The sequence below is a fragment of the Paroedura picta genome, chromosome 10 (genome assembly GCF_049243985.1).
Source record: "Paroedura picta isolate Pp20150507F chromosome 10, Ppicta_v3.0, whole genome shotgun sequence".
NCBI classification, from domain to species: domain Eukaryota; kingdom Metazoa; phylum Chordata; class Lepidosauria; order Squamata; family Gekkonidae; genus Paroedura; species Paroedura picta.
Genome location: NC_135378.1, coordinates 1,174,528 through 1,195,041, shown reverse-complemented (window position 1 = coordinate 1,195,041; position 20,514 = coordinate 1,174,528). Strand labels below are relative to the sequence as shown.

Genomic DNA, 20,514 nt, shown 5'->3' with positions numbered 1-20,514 from the left:
AACAGTCACCCAAGCAATGGGGCCCGTCTCCTACCAAGTCGAGACACCTGATGAGCTCAACTGCTGTCCGGCCAGCACAACCAGCTCCAGACCCACTGCCCTGGCCGTGTCCACACAGCCAGCTGTCCCAGCTTCAGCTGCTCCAACCAGGGCTCCGGAGCTCTGTGGGTCCATGAGGACCCACACAGCACCCCACTACTTGCAGGACTTTATGCACAGCCTGCTAAGTGACTTCATAAGGGAGGGGTGGGGTGTTGTTTATGTAGTGACGCTAACCATCCTATGGAAGACCGATCTTGATGCCCAAGGTAGGATCGAAGCAGTACAGCACCCAGCCAATTGGCTGAAAGGATCCCCGCTGCAGGATCCAATGGCTTCAAATCAATCATCCAGGATCGGGCCAATCGCCACAGGTGATCCCTTTGTTCTTGTACTGTATATATAGTGGGGGGTTGTGGGGGATTCTCACAGCAGATACAACTTGTGTCATGTTCTGGCACCAATAAAGAGCTGCAACAATTCCAGTATCGGAGAGTCACTGACCCACAAGATCCACCAGGGATCCAACACAACCAACGAGATATTTCAGAGCAATATTTTTAAAAAGACTGTGGAGGTTTGTTAGAGTTGCTTGGTGGAAAGTCCTGCTTTGAGAAAGCCAAAACCGGCAGGAGCAGGTGACACGGACCTAGGACCAAAGGTTTGAATTATGAGTACAATGAGAAATATTTCAAAGTCTGCTTGTTGGCAGATTCTTGCTTTTGAACAGCTGGAATTTAACCCTGCAGTGATTCAACGTCTGAGAATAAACTGATCCTTGTAATAAGAAATTGCTAGGTGGGTTTATGCAGTAATACAAAATGATCACCCTGATGTATCAACCGTGCATTTCTTGTGGAGGGTGTGGAGGGGAACGGCCCTTTCTCTCCCTGGTCAGAGAAAGGCCTGTAAAAACAAACCTACCCACAGGCAGTGTGGAGGAGACAGAGAGAGGAAACAAGCCACAGGAAACAGCATCGCAATGAAGTCAGAGGTGGAACACGCAACTCTCTCCAACACGCAGCTGTTCCAAGTTGGGGGGGGGGAGCCAAGCAGAGCAGGAAGGCAGCTCCCCCCCCCCCCCCCCGCACACACACACTGCAAAGGCCCCTGAAAATGCAACCATGCCGAGCACAGCCCTGGGGGAAGACCCTGAAGGACAAAAGGCTCACTGGAGAGCCGGTGTGGAGTGGAGGTTAAGAGTGGTGGACACACGCCTCCTCTGTGGACTGGCAGCAGGGAGACTTTGGGCCACTCACCGTTCTCTCCTGGGAGAGTTTCCAAGAGGACGTGAGGAGGTAGAGATTCATCCCTTGCTGAAAAAGCCATCCTTGGATCTGCACAACCTAGCCAATTATTATTATTATTTATTATTATTATTATTTCAATTTATTTCCCTCCACTCCCAAATGGCTCGTGGCGGGTTACAGGGTCTTAAAACCCCATTAAAACTCCCATTAAAAGACTTTAAAATGTCACAACATGGCGGCACAATAATAAGATCCCCTTCCTACCCCCCTTCCTAAAAAAGGGGGGTGGAGGAGAAGGAGGTCTCCATCCCCTTTACCATCCCCTTTCCCATTTGGCATCTCTTGGGAAGGTTGGTGAAAGGGCCACTGTGGACCAGTTATTGGCACACCCAGAGGAAGCATCTGCCTTGGATTCATTCCGTTCTGGCTTCTGGCCTGGCCCTGCGGTGGAGATGGCAGTGGTTGCCTGATGGATCACCTCAGACAACAGCTGGATCAAGGTGGTTCAGTGCTGCTTGTGCTGCTTGACCTCATTGTAGCATTCGATACAGTCCATCATGAGTTTTTAGCTTGCTGACTTGCTGACACGGGGATACAGGGGGCAGCTTTACAGTGGCTGATCCCTTCTCTGTGGTCATGGACAGAAGGTTACACTTGTGGTGAATGTATCACACTGCTGCCAGCTCACCTGTGGAGTTCCTCTCCCCAACCTTATTTAACATGTTTATGCACCTTCCTGCCCAGCTTGCCAGAGGGTTCAGATGACACCCAGTTCTTCTTCTTGATGGACAGCTACCCTGACTCAGCCCCAGAGTTATTCGCTAGATGTCTGGCAGGATGGATTCAGGATGTAAGGACCTGAAACGCCACTCTTCAAAGACAGAAGTCCTGTGGCTGAGGAGGAAGTGTGGCTACCCAGGCTGGACAGGGTGCAGGGTGCAAATTCAGGCAGGAACTGGGATGGGATCTTGGATGTCTCCCTCCTGTACTACGGAGGCACAGATCATGAGAGTCGTGCGGTTGGTGTCTTTCCATCCTGGCAAGCAAAGATACTTGTGCCCTATTTGGCCCTGGAACACCCAGCCATGGAGATCCAGGCGACAGCTGCTTGTTGACTGAATTTCTGTAACTCACCTTTCCTTATCCCCGATCCAGAAATTGCAGGTCATCCAGAATAGCGACCCCCAGCCTGTGGGCTGCGGACCACATGTGGTCCTTTGACTAATTGGTGGGCCCCGAAGGAGGCCTCCCCCCCCCCCCCGGCCCTTTACAACACACTTCGGGTGTCCTTGTCTCCCATCACTCCCAGATGGGACTGTCTCGTTGCGGAGAAACAAGCTCAGGGTTCCCATTGATTTGTCATTGTCGTGAGTTAAAATTTCCATGAAAATAAAATGTTCCTTATGTTCATTGTTGTGATGTGTCTGTATCTTATTTTGAAGGGATGTTTAAACATTACCATAGCGACCAGAGAGCGTTAGGGCAGTGGTTGAGAGCAGAGGAGTAAACTACCCCCCCCCAACGGGCCTCAGTAAAATTGTCAAGCGTTGAGTGGCCCCCGGTGATAACAAGGTTGGGGGCCACTGATCCAGAAGACAGCAGGTCGGTTTCTCAGCTGCACGGGCTTCCAATAGAAGTCCAACTCAAGATTTAAGGTGTTGATATTTATCTTTCAGGCCATCTGCTCTTTGGCCCTGAGTCCCCAACGAGTCCTCTGCTCTGCAAATGCCAACGGGTTGGTGGTGGCCGGCCGTTTTTGGCCCTGGCCCCTCCGTGGTGGAAAGCGCTTCCGAAGGGGACCCAGGGCCCGTCAGGGCTGGCCCAATTGTGCAGGGCCTGCAAGGGGCTCTCTGCGCCGTGCTTCTGCTTCGGGCCACTGGCATAAGGACATGCGTGGCCCTCCCTCCAAAGCGCTCCCATCTCGCCCGCAGTGAAAACGGGCGAAAACTGCCCATCTGCGGGGATGGTCTGCCTCGGGGCCGCAGCGGGGCCCCCTGGCGCCTCCCCCGTGGGCGGAGCCTGGGCCTCGAGGCGGGGGCTAAAGTAGGGCCGGGCGGGGGGGGGGGGGGGAGGCGAAGGCGGCCGCCTTCTGTGCCGCCGCCTGAGCTGAGCTGCCCGCCAGCGCCCGGGGAGGAGCGGCGCGTCGGTGGGGCCGGCGGGCTGCGTGGGCGGGGCCTCGTGGGCGGGGGCGGGGCCTCGTGGGCGGGCGGCGGAGAGCGGGGCGCGGGGCTCGCGCGCGGGGCTGTGCGGGGCGGGCCATGCGGGCTGCGCGGCGGGTGCTGCTGGCGCTGCTGGCGCTGCCGGCGCTGCTGGGGCGGGCGGGGGGCGCGCAGTGCCCGGCGCGCTGCGACGTGTCCCGCTGCCCGAGCCCCGGCTGCCCGAGCGGCTACGTGCCCGACGGCTGCAACTGCTGCGTGGTGTGCGCGGCGGGCGAGGGCGAGGCGTGCGGGCGGCGCGAGGACCCGGCGTGCGGAGACGGCCTGCGGTGCCGCCTGGGCGCCTGCGTGTGCGAGCTCAGCGCGCCCGTCTGCGGCACCGACGGCCGCCGCTACGCCACCCGCTGCCGCCTCCGGGCCGCCGCCCGCCGCGCCCTCCAGCTCGGCCTCCCCGCCGTCCAGCAGGGCCCCGCCGGAGCGTGCCGAGCCGGTAAGAGCCAGCCGCGCGGGACGGGCAGACAGCCGCCGCCGCCGCCCCGACGAGCCCCTCGCAGCCCGCCAGCCAGCCAGCCCGCCGGGCGGAGCGGACAGCGGACAGCGGGGCGGCGCGGTTGGCAGCCTGTGCGGAGCCAGCGTGGCAGCCCCAGCCCCGCCGCCGCCGCCCTCGCCTGGGCTGCAGGGGCCTGGGAGCGGCCGGCTGGTCCGGGCGGGCGGGCGGGCTCGGCTCGCGGGGTCTGCGGGCCGCTCTTGCCAGATCCCGGGCGGGAGGGGAGAGGGAGGGGGGTCATTCGCTTCCAGGACGCCCAGGGTGAGAGGCTGGGGGCTCCGAGGGGCCCCGACTCACCCCTGGCCCTTCAGTGCTTGTGGGTCCAAATGGCTGCTTCGGGATGTGCAAAACACACAAACAAACACCCAAACCAGCCACAGTGTGTTCAGGTATGCTGAACCTGGAGAATAGCAGCCTTTCCCAGGGTTTCCAAATCCCAAGAGCAGCCTGCTATTCAAATTCAGCAAATATTTGGGTGTGTTTAGATGATGATGATCATTGTTATTTTTTGCTCCATTATAGCCTATGGGGACCATTATAGAAAACCAGTCCAGGGGTCGCGGGGGGGGGGGCAGCAGAGCAGCCTTGCTCAACTCTTTTCGCATTGAGAACCCCCTTGGAGAAGCAGAGCCCTGTGCAGGCCCACCCAGCGCCCCTCCCCTCCCCACCCCCTCCAGGACCATCAGTGGCCATTTGGGGAGGGGGCCGGCAGGTTGACATGACCATATATGGTCATAGCACCCCATAAATATTTAACCAATTTGAAATATATACATCTAAAATGAATAAACTCTCTCCCATTTGGGAACCCCATCCAGGGCCACCCGGAAAGCCCTTGTTGAGAAAGCCAGCAGTGGAGGCACCAGATGTGCAGAACAGCTGCTGGTGCCACTCCTTAAACCCCCCAGGCCAGTGGTTCTCCCCCTCCCTAATGCCGCGACCCTTCAGTCCAGTTCCCCCTGTTGTGGTGACCCCCAACCCTGAGATGATGCCAGCGTTCTTTCACAGAAATCAAACCAAAGCTGACCAATGGCATGGAGATTCTTTGTTCACGGTGATGGTATATACTGGTTATAAATTGTATATAAATGGGCGGGCGCCTGCAGGGGGAGCAGCAACAGTGGCGGCCCCCCTCCCCGGCCGTGCTGCTCGCCCTGCTGCGGCCCCCGTGAAAGGGTCCTTCCACTGACCTCCAGCCTGAGAGCCGCTGCCTTAGTTTGAAAATGAATTGCTCTCATTGGAGGGGGGAAATGCGTTCAACTTTAAAGGGACGGTGGTAAGACTATAAATCTGTTTAGACTTGCTGGCTTTTATTGGCTTTCTGCCAAGGACATGTGCGTAGGAACCGTCTGTCCAGTTTGCTGTTCTGCATCTGCATGAAATCTGGTGAGACCCAGGCCCCCCTCCACTCCCTGCAGGGCTTGGGCCAGGTGGAGGAGCCCACAGGGCAGGGAGAGCAGGAACAGCAACATTCAGGGCGGGGGGGGGAGGTCTCTCTTCTGGCGTGTTTGCATCTGGCTGCAGACAGTTTCAAAACATTTGTTTTGGATTTCTGTGGGGGCCAAAAGAAATCTTATTTGTGATTTTGCAGTAAAAGTCTTGAACATTTCTGTTTTGAAAGGAGGGGCTGCATCTGAGTCATGCAGAAGGAGGATCCTCCATTCAGCCCTGGGGAGCTGGGGAGGCAAAGCATCAACCGTAGCACTGGGCATGGAAGTGCAGGTGCCCACGGGGGCTCGAGGGCCCAAATAATCCATAGCTTTACCCCCCCCCCCAATAAGTGGAATTTGTGTGTGTGTGTGTGAAAAATGCTTGAAACTCAACATCAAGAAAACGAAGGTCATGGCATCCGGCCCTCTCAATTCCTGGCAAATAGATGGGGAAGGAATGGAGGTAGTGACAGATTTTATTTCCTGGGCTCCAAGATCACTGCAGATGGGGACTGCAGCAAAGAAATTAAAAGACGCTTGCTCCTGGGGAGGAAAGCTATGGCAAATCTAGACAGCATCCTAAAAAGCAGAGACATCACGCTGCCCACAAAAGTGCATCTAGTCAGGGCTATGGTCTTCCCAGTTGCAATGTATGGCTGCGAAAGTTGGACCATAAGGAAGGCCGAGCGTCAAAGAATTGAGGCTTTTGAACTCTGGTGCTGGAGAAGACTCTTGCGAGTCCCTTGGACTGCAAGGCGAACAAACCGGTCAGTCCTAGAGGAGATCAGCCCTGACTGCTCTTTAGAAGGCCAGATCCTGAATTGATCTAGGATCCCCAGTTTTTAGTGATGGGGAATACTCGGGGCCCCTTAAGGATCTTCTCCAGCTCCTTCATGGCTGCTCTTCCCACTCTCAGTCTGGCTTCTAGATTGCCTTCTCCGATGAAGCCGAGGAACTGAAAATCTTGAACAAGTTCAGTTTCTTCTGCAAGGAGCTTATTGAAGCAAAAGAGCAAAGGAGCAAGGCCTGGATGAGGATGCCAGCATACATGCCGCTCTCGTTATGTCTGCCAGGGATCTCTTAGATCAGGGCTAGTCAAACTGTGGCCTTCCAGATGTCCATGGACTACAATTCCCAGAAGCCCCTGCCAGTATTCACTGGCAGGGGCTCCTGGGAATTGTAGTCCATGGACATCTGGAGGCCCGCAGTTTGACTAGCCCTGTCTTAGATCAAGCAGCTAGCAGCTCAGGATCCCAGCCCAGAGAAATCAGACTGGCCCCCGCCAGAGCCAGGCTCTCCTGGTCCTGGCCCCACCCACCCTGGTGGAAGAGATCCAGGCCGGGGGCGTCTGCCAGGCCTGTGGCTGAGGTCTAGAGCAGAGTGAGGTCAGCATGCTGGAGCCCGTCCTGCCTAAACCCATCCAGTTAATTTCCATTTGAGAAACGAAAACTCTCATCTAGCCTGTTTCCCCTCCTTTGCACTTAAGGTTGAACCTTCCATCCAGCACAGTAGGTTTTTTACCATTTTATATAAGCTGTGAAGGTGATTTAAATTTTAATATTTGTGTATTTTACATTTTTTGTAGAATTTTAAAATGTCCGTATTTTGGCATGCTGTGACACGCCCCGAAGCCCTTGGGAAACGGCAGGATAGAAATACTGTATGAAATGAAAGGAAATCAGTGAAGTGTTCAAAGCCATGTTTTTTGTTTTGTGGTTTGGAAACTTAGAGACCCTGGTAAACCCTGGAGAAGTATAGAAATTTGCGGACATCCTGAAATATATTCCATTTCTCACATTCTTAATGAACATAAACTAATTTTCTGTTTTAAGAACACAAAAGGCAACTTGGTTAGTTGTGTCCAGCATGTTAACTTTATCCATCTACTGATGAACTGAGCTTTGATCCTGGGATGATGAAAGCGTCCATCCTGGGAAAGGTTGTTGGTCTTGAAGGTGTTACCGGGCCCAGTTTTTGGCATATTTTAGGACTTTATAAAGCGGTGTTGGCCCCAGTCCTGGAGGAGAAGCAGGCCCTGCCCCGGTTAGCCCTTGGAGGAGGGAGACCCAAGGAAATCCATCTCTGAATGGCTGTGACTTGACCGCACTGCCCACCACCGGACAATGTGATTGTGTCCAGAGAAAACCACAACGAGACCCAACGAGGCTTGTGCCCTTCGGCCAATTTGGCAGCTGTTCAAGCCCGAAGTGGCCGGTGCTGCCGAAGCAGCTGAATGGCTGCCGAAGCGCACAAGTCTATGCACAACCCTGGCCAGGGAAGGGGGCCTAGCAGAGAGAGAAGAAGCAGAAGGAAATGAAATTAGAAATTGGATTTGGCATGCGTATTATTTGAACAGAGAAGCAGCCAGCATACTAAAGTCATCAACACAAACACCGCTGATCTCACTGGCAGGCATATTATTGGGGGGAGTTTTCTCGTGTTGCTAGCTGCCTTGTCACGCTGAGAGTGAACACGTGAATAAAGCTGGTGCTGGGTGTCAAGGAAAGGCGCATGGTACCGGTGTGCGTGTTGTCCTGCATCCTTCACAACATCGGCAGGTCCAGAGGCAGGCTACTTTGGGAAGAGCGCTTGCAGCTTCCCGTCTGCCCCGGCGTCTGCAGCTGGCAAGCAGCCCACCTGAGCCCAAGGTCCTCTGGGTCCTCTGCCCCAGCCTCAGCAGCAGTTGAGAAATGAAGTGCAAAGTGCCCATCTGTGGCATCCAGCCTCAGCCCGCGTCCTCCTCGCCAGAGGCCCCTGAGAGCCCCCTCAGGCCATAAGCCATGCAAGGCTTTCTCCCACCCGGAAGGCCCCCTCTGCTTTTACCATACAAGCCACTGCTTTACTCTGTTGACTAAGCTTCTGTGCTAGGATTTGCCTGCGTGTTCACTGAGTGAGCAGGAACAGGAGGGGGCCCTTCCTGGATCATGGGGGATGAACCTTGTATGGGTTAATCTAAGAAGCTGGGTGCAGGTATTTGTGGGAAGAAATAAAAGGTGCCACAGATGATGAGAGAGACGGGGGGGCATCTGAGGCAGCTGCTGCAAACATCTGTGTCAGGAGGAAGATGGAGGAGTCTTTTTCTGGGGGCTAGGGGGCAGTGGTGGGTGATGCTCCCAGGGGAGTGACTGCTGGAACACGCAAGGGTTTCTCTCACAATCACAGTGAACACACGACTTTCATGGCAACTGCCTGGGGCAGGGGTGGGGACTGGTGCCTCTTTCCTGTGACAAGAACAGCTCATGTCCTGTTTTCCTTTTCACATGGTGCTTCTGGCCAATGGCAAGGAAGTGATGTGCCAAGGCCTTTAGTTGGGTGCTACATTGCAGGCTAAGATACCTCCCAGGTGTTTGCAGGGGAGTTCGGTGTTACCAGAAACGCACACACATGTCCAAGACACGAGCAGAGGGGAATTGCTTTGTGAGTGGTTTGGTAACATAGCATTAAGGACAATTTGCCAATGTTTACATGGTGATTACACCCTTTAGAACAGTGGTCCCCAACCTGCGGGCCGGGCCGCGAAGGCCATGGCGCCGGGCCGCAGCTCCCTCTCCCCGCCCCCCCCCCCACCGCAGTAAAAAACTTCCCAGGCCGCAAGCTTGCGGCCCGGGAAGCTACTTACTGCGGGAGGGCGGGAAGAGGGAATCAGGGCCGGGCTGCGCCCGTGCAGGCCGTGCCCGCGCGGCCCGATCCGCGGGTGCGGCCCGATCCGCGGGCGTGGCTCGCGGGGCGCGGCCCGATCCGCGGGCGTGGCTTCCGGGCGCGGCCGGGCGCGGCTTGATGCGCGGGCGCGGCCCGCGGGCGCGGCCAGAAGCGTGGGCGTGGCCCGCGTGGGCGCGGTCCCCGCAGGCGCGGCCCGATGCCCTGCCGGTCCCCAGCCTAATAAAGGTTGGGGACCACTGCTTTAGAAATCAAGGCAGACAAGAAGTAGTTACAGTAAAGTGATGAACAATCTTTATTAGAAAGAAAATAATAAAAGAAATAGACAAACGTATATCTGGCACAGAAACAGTCGAGCAGATAGGAAAATAAAGGAGGAAAAGGATTGCAATCAGTATATTTACCAGTCCTGGAGGTAGAGATCAGAGAGCGACATGACCAGCGTGTAGGGTGTTCTGAATGGGTCCTGGATCAGAAGCACACTTTGGTTTGGAAAAGCCAGAGTTTTTATATATTTTTGGGAGAGGGCGTTGTGCTGATCTCGTGATTGGGGTGTGATTGGGCTCGGGGCTCGGCCCGGTACTTTTTAACATATTTATTAATGAGCTAGATGAGGGAGTGGAGGGACTACTCATCAAGTTTGCAGATGGCACCAAATTGGGAGGACTGGCAAATACTCCGGAAGATAGAGACAGAGTTCAATGAGAAAAGGAGGCTGAGAGGGGACATGATAGCCCTCTTTAAGTATTTGAAAGGTTGTCACGTGGAGGAGGGCAGGATGCTGTTTCCGTTGGCTGCAGAGGAGAGGACACGCAGTAATGGGTTTAAACTTCAAGTACAACGATATAGGCTAGATATCAGGAAAAAGTTTTTCTCAGTCAGAGTAGTTCAGCAGTGGAATAGGCTGCCTGCTTTAGGATGCTTAGGGCTGATCCTGTGTTGAGCAGGGGGTTGGACTAGATGGCCTGTATGGCCCCTTCCAACTCTGATTCTATGATTCTATGATTCTAAGGAGGTGGTGAGCTCCCCCTCACTGGCAGTCTTCAAGCAAAGGTTGGATACACACTTTTCTTGGATGCTTTAGGATGCTTTGGGCTGATCCTGCGTTGAGCAGGGGGTTGGACTAGATGGCCTGTATGGCCCCTCCAACTCTGTGATTCTGTGACAGGGGCATGGTGGAGGCATAATGGAATTTTCCATGGGTGAGAAATTGGGAAATGGCCTGGCTGGGACCAGAGATGGGTGTCGATGAGCTCAAAGAAAGGGAACCATCATGTCTCAATGGGTCTAGCGATGGAGGTGGGGAAAGGATTGGCTCAGGATGAGTCAGAGGTGAGAGACAAAAGAGATTGCCTGGAGGCCTCTAGGCAAACGTGGCTCTGCTGCCCACCTGGTCAGCAATACAATGGGTAGGGGGAGAGGAAGGCAAGACGTGACTCAGGCTGCAGCTGTCAGGTGGAACTTGTGGCTGAGAGCAAACTGGGGAGAAGATGGAGTCTAGCCCTTCTGGGTCTTGGCAGACTAACAGTGTCTGGCTTTGGCATAAGCCTGGACTATTGAAGGGTGCCATTGGTTGTTGGCGACAGTATGCCAGCCTCTAGAGTCCAGTCCTGCCACACATAACATGAGGGAAAGGAGGAAGATGCTGAGACCAGAACTAAACGACAGGATTGCCAAGTTCCACATCGGTCCTGCAGGCTACAGCAACCATTTCCTCAATTTTCAAGTAGGAAGTGACCAATCTGGAAGACAGACTCCCAAACCTCACGCCTTTGCTGAGCTCCTGCCCCTCTCCAGAGTCCCATTTCACTAGACCATGCTGCCACATTTTCAGGGGTTTTCCAAACTGGAGATGGCAGCCCCGGGAGCCTGGTGTGAAGAACTCAGCATTTATTTTTTTTTAAAAGCTATAACACGCTTCACTCCTGCTCGACCTGGTGGCATGAGCTCCCGGGAGAGCTGAGGGCCCTGAAGGGACTTTCCCAGGGCGTTCCTCGTCTGGGTCTTGGGTTGAGACAAGATCAGTTAAGATCTGTGTCCCTCCCGGAGCGAGCCAGGTCATGGGGGCACCCCTGCTGTTGTTCCCTCTGAGCCTGAGAACTGTGGGAGGGAGCTCCCGCCACCAAGGCTGGGTTCTTATCTGGTTTTATTTGGGGGATTTTATCATGGGGTATTGTTTTTACCTTCCGTGAGCCACTGTGTGGGAATGATGAGCTTCAAATAGAATAATAAAAACAAATAAAATGCATAAATTCTAAAAAGACTGTATTTATTTTTTAACTAGATGTAAAGCTAAATACAGTGGACGCTAGCACACACTCCCCTACCTTGCGGACCCGGGCAGGGCTCCCAGCAGGCCCCCACCCACCCCGCGGGCCAGGCCCTCCCCCGAGTGGGGGGAAAAGGAGCAGGGGTGGCGAGTGTCAGGCGGCAACAGGGCATGGCAGGGCAGGGGGTTGTGTCCTTTCGGAGGGGTGGCCACCGGGTGGATGCCGGAGAGTAAGGAGTCGGCGTGCTGTCGTCACACAGCAAAGTCTAGGGGCGGCGCAGTGAGGAAGAGGCGAGGGCAGCGCGGGCCGGGAAAGCGTACCTGGGACAGCAGGGCGACCTCATCAGGCAAGCGCCCCCCCCCTTGGGGGGCGGTCAGGCTTGCGGGCACCGGCAGTGGCGGGCTCTGTGGAGGAATCCTCGTCTCGGGACAGCCGTGGCGATCGTGGCTGACAGGCACATGGCGCCTTTGCCTCTCCCGGAGGCTGGACCTGCAGGCAGAAGCCCTCCTTCGTGCGTCACAGCCGATGTCTTCTGCCAGGTGGCCCCTGCCACCCCCGGGCCCGCGGTGGGCTCCCCTCGGCAGTGGCCGGCTTCCCCCGCACCAAAGCCTTTCCCCGCGTCTCCTTCTGGGCCGAGTGAGTGACAATCAGAGCGGCCAGTCGGGAGTTTTTATCATGGACTCACCCCTGCCCCTTTCTCCACCCACCTACTACCCCTTACTGAATTATTTCTACCGCTTTGTGGAGTGGTTACAGATTATTTCTTATAGTTATTATAATTATATGCCGCCGCTCTTGGCCCTGCCAGCTTGTGATGGCTCACAACAATTTAAAGCAATAGAAAAAATATACAGTACTAGTAAGCATAAAAACAACCTCACATTCCCCTTAAAAATCCCCCCCCCCAGCTGTCAAACCACCTACCCAGGAAGATGTAGCTGGATGTCGTCGGAGAATATCACAGGAGGGACCCAAGATCTCCTTAACCTGGCCACAACCAAAAGCCTGGTGGAAAAGCTTCATCTTGCAAGCCCTGCGGAACTGCATTAGTTCAATCAACCTCAATAAACCTTTATTGGCATGCAAGACCATCATATCATAGGTGAAGATGTGCATAATAGAAATACAGATTAAATTTAAAACTCAGCGGCTTCACTTAGCACAAACTCACCATCCCCATTAGGTGTTCTCTGACTTGCCATTTGAAAACAGAATGCCCAAATCCTTAGTAGTCCAAGACGGTGCCCTTTCTCTGAGAACCGTGCTAAGAATTCTGCTTCATGTTCTGTTAATGCCGGAGTTGTGTCCGCTGATAACGTTTCAATACACCATGAGCAGCGGAATTGTTAGACTGCAAGAGAGGAAGAGCGTTGTTTATTTTTAGAAAGGGCAAGAGAAGAGTAGGAGAGAGAGGGATTCAGGTTAACCCAGCACACAGTCTTTGGCTGGACAGAATGTTCTGGTATCTCCCAGTTCTGCGGAGGGGAAAGCATTCCCTCCAGCCAGCATGAAAGCTCAGCAATGGTCCACAGATTTCTCAGGGAAAGGGAGGCCAAAGAAAGGGTGGCTCCAGCATGGGTGATCCTTTGGCCCCAGATCCTTCTCTTGATTATCTGAAATATACTTCTTTCGCCTGAGCTGCCCAATTAATATCTGTGCCCAATGTTTTTATCTTATGGGAGATTGAGGCCATTTAGAGGTTTATCTCCTCATGGACGGCCGCCCAGACTCCCCCACAGAGACATTTGTCAGATGTTTGGGAGCTGTGGCTGGATGGTTAGAGCAGAGTTGCCTGAAACTCAACCCCTCCAAGGCGGAGGTCCTGTGGCTGGGGAGGAAGGAGGCAAGCCAGGAAACGTACCTACCCACCTTAGCTGGGGTTCAGTTAAACATCTCCGCCTCAGCGAGGAATTTGGGTGTGATTCTGGATCCCTCCTTACCTATGGAGGCCCAGCTTGTGGGGGTAGCTCTTATGGCGTTTTTTCATCTGCACCAGGCAAAGCTACTAGCGCCTGACCTGTCCCAGGACTGCTTGGCCACACAACGGTCACCTCTAGATTAGAGTCCTGTAACTCACTCTGTACGGGCCTGACCTTGACCCTGACCTGGTGCAGAATGCAGCTGCTGGGGTCCTCGTAGGAACACCTTGGAGGACCCACATCCAGCCGGTGCTGAGGCAGCTGCACTGGTTGCCACTTCTGGCCCACATCAGGTTCAAGGTTTTTTTTTTTTTTTTTTTTTTTTTTTTTTTATTAGTAGCTTTATTAATAATACATTTCCATAATAACATAAATTTTGTAGTCTTCCAATATAACATGGTTAAACTTCCAGTAACACTTTATACAACATATTGTATAATTTTTGTACACTGAGACAAATGCAAATAAACAAATTCTGAACCTCCTATTTAAATCTCAACTGAGGATTCCCACTCCAAATTTATATATGTTTTCCCCATATAATTCCAAAATGGTCTCCATTGATTTTTGTACTTTTCTAAGTCTGTGTCCTTGAACAATGCTGTGAGTCTAGCCATTTTTGAAAAATCCAATAATTTCATTTTCCAATCCTCCAGCGATGGGGTCTCCTTTGTTTTCCAAACTTTTGCTACCACCATTCTGGCTGCTGTTAAGGCATACAATAACAATATATTCAATTCTTTAGGTATTTCACCTCTCGTTATACCTAATAGAAATAGTTCTGGTTTCTTTTTGAAGTTAACACCCAGCATTCTCTTAAGTTCTACATATATTTTGTTCCAAAATTTAGCCATCCCTGGGCAGCTCCACCACATATGGAAAAAGTGGCCCTCATTTATCTTACATTTCCAACATCTCTTGTCAGTATCCTGAGACCATTTTGCCAATTTTGATGGAGTTAAATACCACCTGAAGTACATTTTATAAAAATTTTCCCTCAGATCGTAACTATCTGAGAACTTAATTTGTTTCTTCCATAAATTTTCCCAAGTCTCCATATCTATTGGATAGCCTAGGTCCTTGGCCCACTTAATCATGACTAATTTAACACTTTCTGTTTCAGTGTCCCACTCTAATAGCATTTTATAAGCCTTTGATATAAGTTTCTCATCCTTGTCTATTATCTCTATCTCAAATCTGGATTTCTTAAAACTAAAGCCCGTTACTTTGTCTCTCTTAAAACATTCATATAGCTGGTGGTACTGAAACCATCCATCCACTGCCTCAGACATTTCTTCCCACCTCAACATTTTAGTGCCTTCTTTTGATTTAGTCAAAATATCTCTGTATCTAATCCACTGATCTCTCATATTCTTTTCTGGTCTTTTAACTATCTCTTTAGGAGAAATCCAGAGCGGGGTACACCTCTCTAACCTAACTTTATATCTATTCCATGTCTGCAGTAGGGCTCTTCTTACAAAATGATTCTTAAAATCTTTATGTATCCTCTCTTTATCATGCCACATGTAAGCATGCCATCCAAATCGTCTATCAAAACCCTCAAGGTCTAATAGTCTGGTATCCTGCAATGTCACCCATTCTTTAATCCAAACTAATTTAACAGCCTCATGATATAGATACAGGTTTGGAAGAGATAACCCACCTCTTTCCTTTGAATCTGATAAGATTCTATAACTAATTCTTGGTCTTTTCCCTGCCCAAACAAAATTTTGAATATCTTTCTGCCATTTTAAAAAACAATTTTTCTTAATTATAATCGGAATTGATTGAAATAGATACATCATCCTTGGCAACACATTCATTTTTATAGCTGAAATCCTTCCCAACAAAGAGAGGTTAAGTTTATTCCATAAAATTAGATCTTTCTTAATATCCTCCCATACTTTCTCATAATTATTACGGAATAGTGTTATGTTTTGATTAGTCATCCAAATACCCAAATATTTTACCTTTTTTTCACATCTCAAATCACTCATCTCCTGTAAATTTACCACTTCTTCATGCTTCATATTTTTAATCAATAATTTCGTTTTACTTTTATTCATCTTAAATCCTGCTACCTGACCATAGTCCTTAATAACTTCCAACATTTCATTCATATTGTTTAGGGGATCCTCTAAGAAGAAGACCACGTCATCAGCAAATGCTCTTAATTTATATTCCTGCTGACCAATTTTAGTGCCCTTAATCCCTTGTTCAGATCTAACTTTATTACATAATACCTCAAGAACTAATATAAAAAGTAGGGGTGAGAGTGGACACCCTTGCCTCATCCCTCTATTTATTCTAAATTCTTCTGATAAATCACTATTTACTATAATTCTTGCCTTTTGATCTAAATAAATTGATCTTATACTCTTCAAAAAATGTTCCCCCATCTGCATCTTTTCACAAACTTGCATCATAAAATACCAAGAAATATTGTCAAATGCTTTTTCAGCATCAACAAAAATTAAAGCCACCTTCTTTTCGCAATGTTTCTCATAATATTCAAGGATATCTAGTACTACTCTCATATTATCTTTAACATTTCTCTTTGGTAAGAAGCCCGCCTGATCTTTGTGGATATACTCACCCAAAACCCTTTTCAATCTTTGTGCCATTATACTCATGAAAATTTTGTAGTCATTATTTAAAAGTGATATGGGCCTAAAATTTGCTATTTCCTCTTGGTCCACATTCCCTTTAGGTATGAGTGTTATGAGTGCCTCTTTCCATGAGTTTGGAACTTCACCACATTTCAGTACCTGGTTCATCATTTCAAGTAGAGGTTTTACCAATTCTTGTTTAAACATTTTATAATAAACCGCTGACAAGCCATCAGGTCCTGGCGATTTATTTAGTTTTTGCTTACTAATGGTTGTCTCAAGCTCTTCTAAACTAATTTCCCTATTTAATATTTCCCTCTGTTCTTCAGTTAAACTTCTTATTTTTTGTTGTTCAATGTAATTTCTAATTTGATCTATTTTTGGTTCTTCCTGTTTATAAAGATTGGAAAAAAAATTTACAAACTCACTCTTAATTTTACTTGGATCAAATATTAATTCATGTCCCGACCTAATTCTGTTAATAATTCTGCTTTCTTTATGTTTTTTCAATTTCCAGGCTAATAATTTCCCAGGTTGATTTGAGGTTTCAAATGTTCTTTGTTTAAGACACTCCCGATTCCACTCTAATTCTTTATCCATAATTGCTTCCAATTCCTTTTTAATAATATTAATCTCCTTAACAATAGATCTAGTTTTCTGTATTTGAAGTTGTTTTTCCTTATGTTGAATTAGTTCTAATAATTCTTTTTGTCTTTTTTCCCTCTTCTTTCTAATAATTGCACTTTGGTTGATGAAAAAACCCCTCATAAATGCTTTCCCCGCATCCCATGCATTGCCTATACTTGTATCGTTATTCCAGTTAATTTCCATATATTCTCTAATTTTTTCTTTACCTTTTTCTATCACCTCCATATTTTTTAATAATCTCTCATTCAATCTCCATCCCCTCTTTTTCCTTCTACTTTCTTTATAGGTCATTCCTACTGCTTTATGATCTGAAAGGAACCTGGGGTGAAATTCCATATCAATGGCTTCATTCGTAACTCTCTTTGTTGCCCAAATCATATCAATTCTGGAATTGGAGTTAAATCTATTTGAGTAGTATGTATACTCTCTCTGTCTTGGATTTCGCTCTCTCCATATATCCTTCAAACCTAGTTGATTTACCATCTTGTGAAAATTTTGGGGAAGTGATCCATCCTTTTTGTCTTTTGTTTTAACTGTTTTGATACTGTCTCTATCTAGTCCTTTATCTATTACTCCATTTAAGTCACCCATCAAGATCATATCCTCATTGGGTAACTCTAGTAATTTCTTTTCCAATTTTTTATAAAAACAAGCTTTCTTATCATTCGGTGCATATATACCAACACAAGTCATCTTAACTCCGTCTACCACAATCTCAATTATTAAGATCCTACCATCGTTATCACTATAAATCAATTTTGGGCTTAGTTTCTCTTTAACATAAAAAATTACTCCTCTCTTTTTCTTCCCATAACAAGAAGCAAATTCAAGACCTAAATTTCTCCTTATCAACAACCTTCTATCGTTATTACGTATATGTGTCTCCTGTAAGCAAATTAAATCAACTTTTTGTTTATACAAAAAATGGAAGACCCTTCCACGTTTGCTTTTCCCATTCAACCCATTAACATTCCATGAAAAAAACCTAAGACTCATTTATAAAAAGAAAAAGAAAAAAAATCAAAAACTTACTAAAGTTATTAACCACTTAGTTGTCTAAATCTGGATCTGGAATAAGTTCTTTCTTGTATTTTCGCCAGAAAGCTTGTGTCTTGATCTGTTCTGTAAACTTATATTTTTTCCCTCTGTAGCTGAAGGATATTCCCTCTGGTAGCTCCCATCTGTATTTTATTCCTTTGTTCTTTAAGGCTGTGGACAAAAAATTATAATCTTTTCTTTTCCTCAGAAGCCTTGCTGGGATCTCTTTTAAAATTTTAATATGTTCTCCCGCAACACAAAAAGGTGTTTTATAATGCTCTTGCAAAATTTGATCTTTTATATTCCTTGTAGTAAATTGAATAAGACAATCTCTGGGAAGTTTATGTTGTTTTGCATATATAGAGTTAACCCAAAATACTGTGTCAACTTGGTCTTCCATATATTCTGCATTAATGTTTAGTAATTTGGCCAGTCCATCTATCATAAATTTCCTAATATCAATATCATCCTTATCTTTATCTGGTAGACCCCTAAATCTTAGGGTATGCTCTCTTTGTCTGTATTCCAACATGGCCATTTGGTCCTCAAGTTTCTCCCGTTCTTCTCTTATAGTTTCCACAGTTTGTTCATTATTGTCCATTCTCCTTTTAATTTCTTTCAAATCTTCCACTATTTTTTTTGTTGTTTCTTCCAGTCCTCCTTGTTTTTTGGTTAACCCTTTTATATTCAAACTCAGTTGGTTAATTGCCTCCGTATTCGTTTGCAAGATCTGCTTTATTGTTGTTAGTGATTCATTTAATTCCACATTCATCTTGTCACTTCTTGTCTGAGAGGCTTGGGAGCCAGGGTCCCCTTTACCGGCAAATGAAAACCTTCTCAGGGATGTCTGGTAATTCTGTTGGCTTTTACCTTTATTCATTTGTTTATTCACAGTCTGCTTATTCTCCAAATGGCCTTCCAGCCGCACTTCCCTATTAACAGGTTTGATCAGGAAAAACCAATACTGTATTCCCTCTTAAAGAGTCCATACATATTTAGTTTAATTTGCCCAGAGGTATTCCAAATCAAGACACAAAGCCAAAGATATTTACTTTAGCTGACACATATGAAATATATTTTCTCAACAATCATGCTATTTCAATAACCTTGAATTCCTTTCTTCACCTCCCACAGCCTTAAACAAACTCAGCTGGAAGGTAAAACTCCTCCCCTCAAGTGGTTCTTTTACTCACACAGTTCTTATCTCTTTGTTGTATTCAGTGGTACTTCATATTTATGCCTTTCTCTTAATTATCCATATTAAATGAAGCTGCAAGGTTCCGGTGAGGTGTTTATATTTTGTAAAGGGAACGGCCAAACTTTCTGAGCTGTGCCGCTCTTCTGTTGCGGAGAAGGAATTCCCCTTCGTCTCCGCTTCTTCCGAACAGCTAAGCTTACAGCAGGTGCCTACTTTTGTTCCCCTTTCTCCAGGAACAAAAACCGGACTCAATATCTCCAGCAAAAGAAAAAAAATTCCCTTTAGCAGCCTTGAGCTCTAGAGAGCAAGGAAGGTCGTCTCACCTCTCCCCCATGCAACCGGAAGCTGAGGTTCAAGGTTTTGATATTTACCTTTAAGGCCATTCGCGGCTTGGGCCCAACCTGGGGGATCCCGTGTCTCCTTATGCTTCCCGCAGAGCTCTTTTGCTCCTGGCCCTGACCTGGTGGAAGGAGCTCCTGGGAGAGCTGAGGGCCCTGGCGGAGCTATCGCGGGGGTTTCTGTGCCCGTTAAAAATACTGAAGTGCTGACCTTTCGTTGTCATTATATTCCAGCCCCTCCATAGGACGTCACCACCATGCAGTGTTGGCTGCCTACATCCTCCTTTTAAAGCGCAAGTTGGGGAATTGCATAAAGTCGATTCACCAACCAGTGTAGCGCTACCTAATGGAGAGCAACCAGCAAGCAACCAGCGGAGGGAAGTTATGGAGGCTAAAACGTGCTAAAGGCACCTGCCTCGTCTCTCCCTCGCTCCCTTGCTCCCGGCCCCTCTCCCTGGGATGGGAATGTCTTCTAAAAAACGTCTGAAATCCTGGAGCAACAAGCGTGGAGGTGATGCCAGAAATATTTTTTCCCAATGTTAGAGCACAAAGCATGCCTCTCTAAACCTCCCCTCCCCCCATCTGAGGCTTGTCCCTAAAACTGAATTCGAAATTAAATCTAATGTCAATATTTTAGAAGTTTCAGGTGGGCCTGCAGCAGAAGAAGATTCTTGGCCAGTAGCACCTGAAAGTCCCACCGAGCCCCGCAGCATCCAGCCCCAAGGGACCTCCACCCAGGACACAGACAGCCTCTTAGCGGGGACCGGGGGCACTGCCTGAGGCCCTTCGGCCGCTGGAGGCGGGGAGCGCAGGTCTGCTTCCCAGCGGTGCTGCAGCTGCTGCAGTGACCCCCTCTGTGGCTTCTGCCCCAATTAATCTCTTCATTTTAAGGGGGGGGGCTGCAAGCAGACCGGCTCTTCTGGCCAGACTCCTCTGGTAGCACAAGAAATTGCTGGATCAGGAGCATTCCTCAGACATAGATAGATTGGGAGATTGTACTGTGAAATTCTGGGGTGTGTGCAATCGAGGCTTCCACTTCTGTTATCAAGTTACATTGAAGATGATCAAGGTAAAGCGTGTTACTTCCAAATAATAAGGGTTAAAACGGCAGTCCTAAACTGGAATTGGGTGGGGTGTGAGTGAGTGAGTGAATGAGTGATGCTGACTGTAACAAAGCACTCAATAGAATCTTTAAACCGCCCGTGGCGCCACGGGCGCCACGGACTAAATAAAGCGTTAAGGGGCCTGGAGGTGGGCTTTGTCCGTGATGAGGAAGGGTCTGGATTGGACCCTTCCTCACGACAGACAGTCGGAGGGACCAATCGGCAGGCGCTTCGCGCCTGCCGATTGGTCCCTCCGATTCCCAGCTCCAGCAACTGCGAGCCGCGCGCAGCGGCGAAGCGCGGCTGCCGGGG

At 49.1% G+C, this 20,514-nt stretch overlaps 1 protein-coding gene across 2 annotated transcripts in view; it reads left to right on the top strand.

The window, feature by feature from the left end:
• The first annotated feature begins 3,544 nt into the window (after positions 1-3,544).
• The window catches only part of HTRA3 (HtrA serine peptidase 3), a 54,161-nt gene continuing 37,191 nt past the window's right edge, over positions 3,545-20,514 (top strand). Inside the window, exon 1 of one of the 2 annotated variants that reach the window (XM_077301929.1) lies at positions 3,545-3,935. In XM_077301929.1, coding sequence (XP_077158044.1) covers positions 3,548-3,935 — 388 coding nt within the window. In that variant the 5' untranslated portion in view covers positions 3,545-3,547. The remainder of the gene's footprint in view (positions 3,936-20,514) is intronic. The other variant, XM_077301930.1, reaches the window with a different exon arrangement.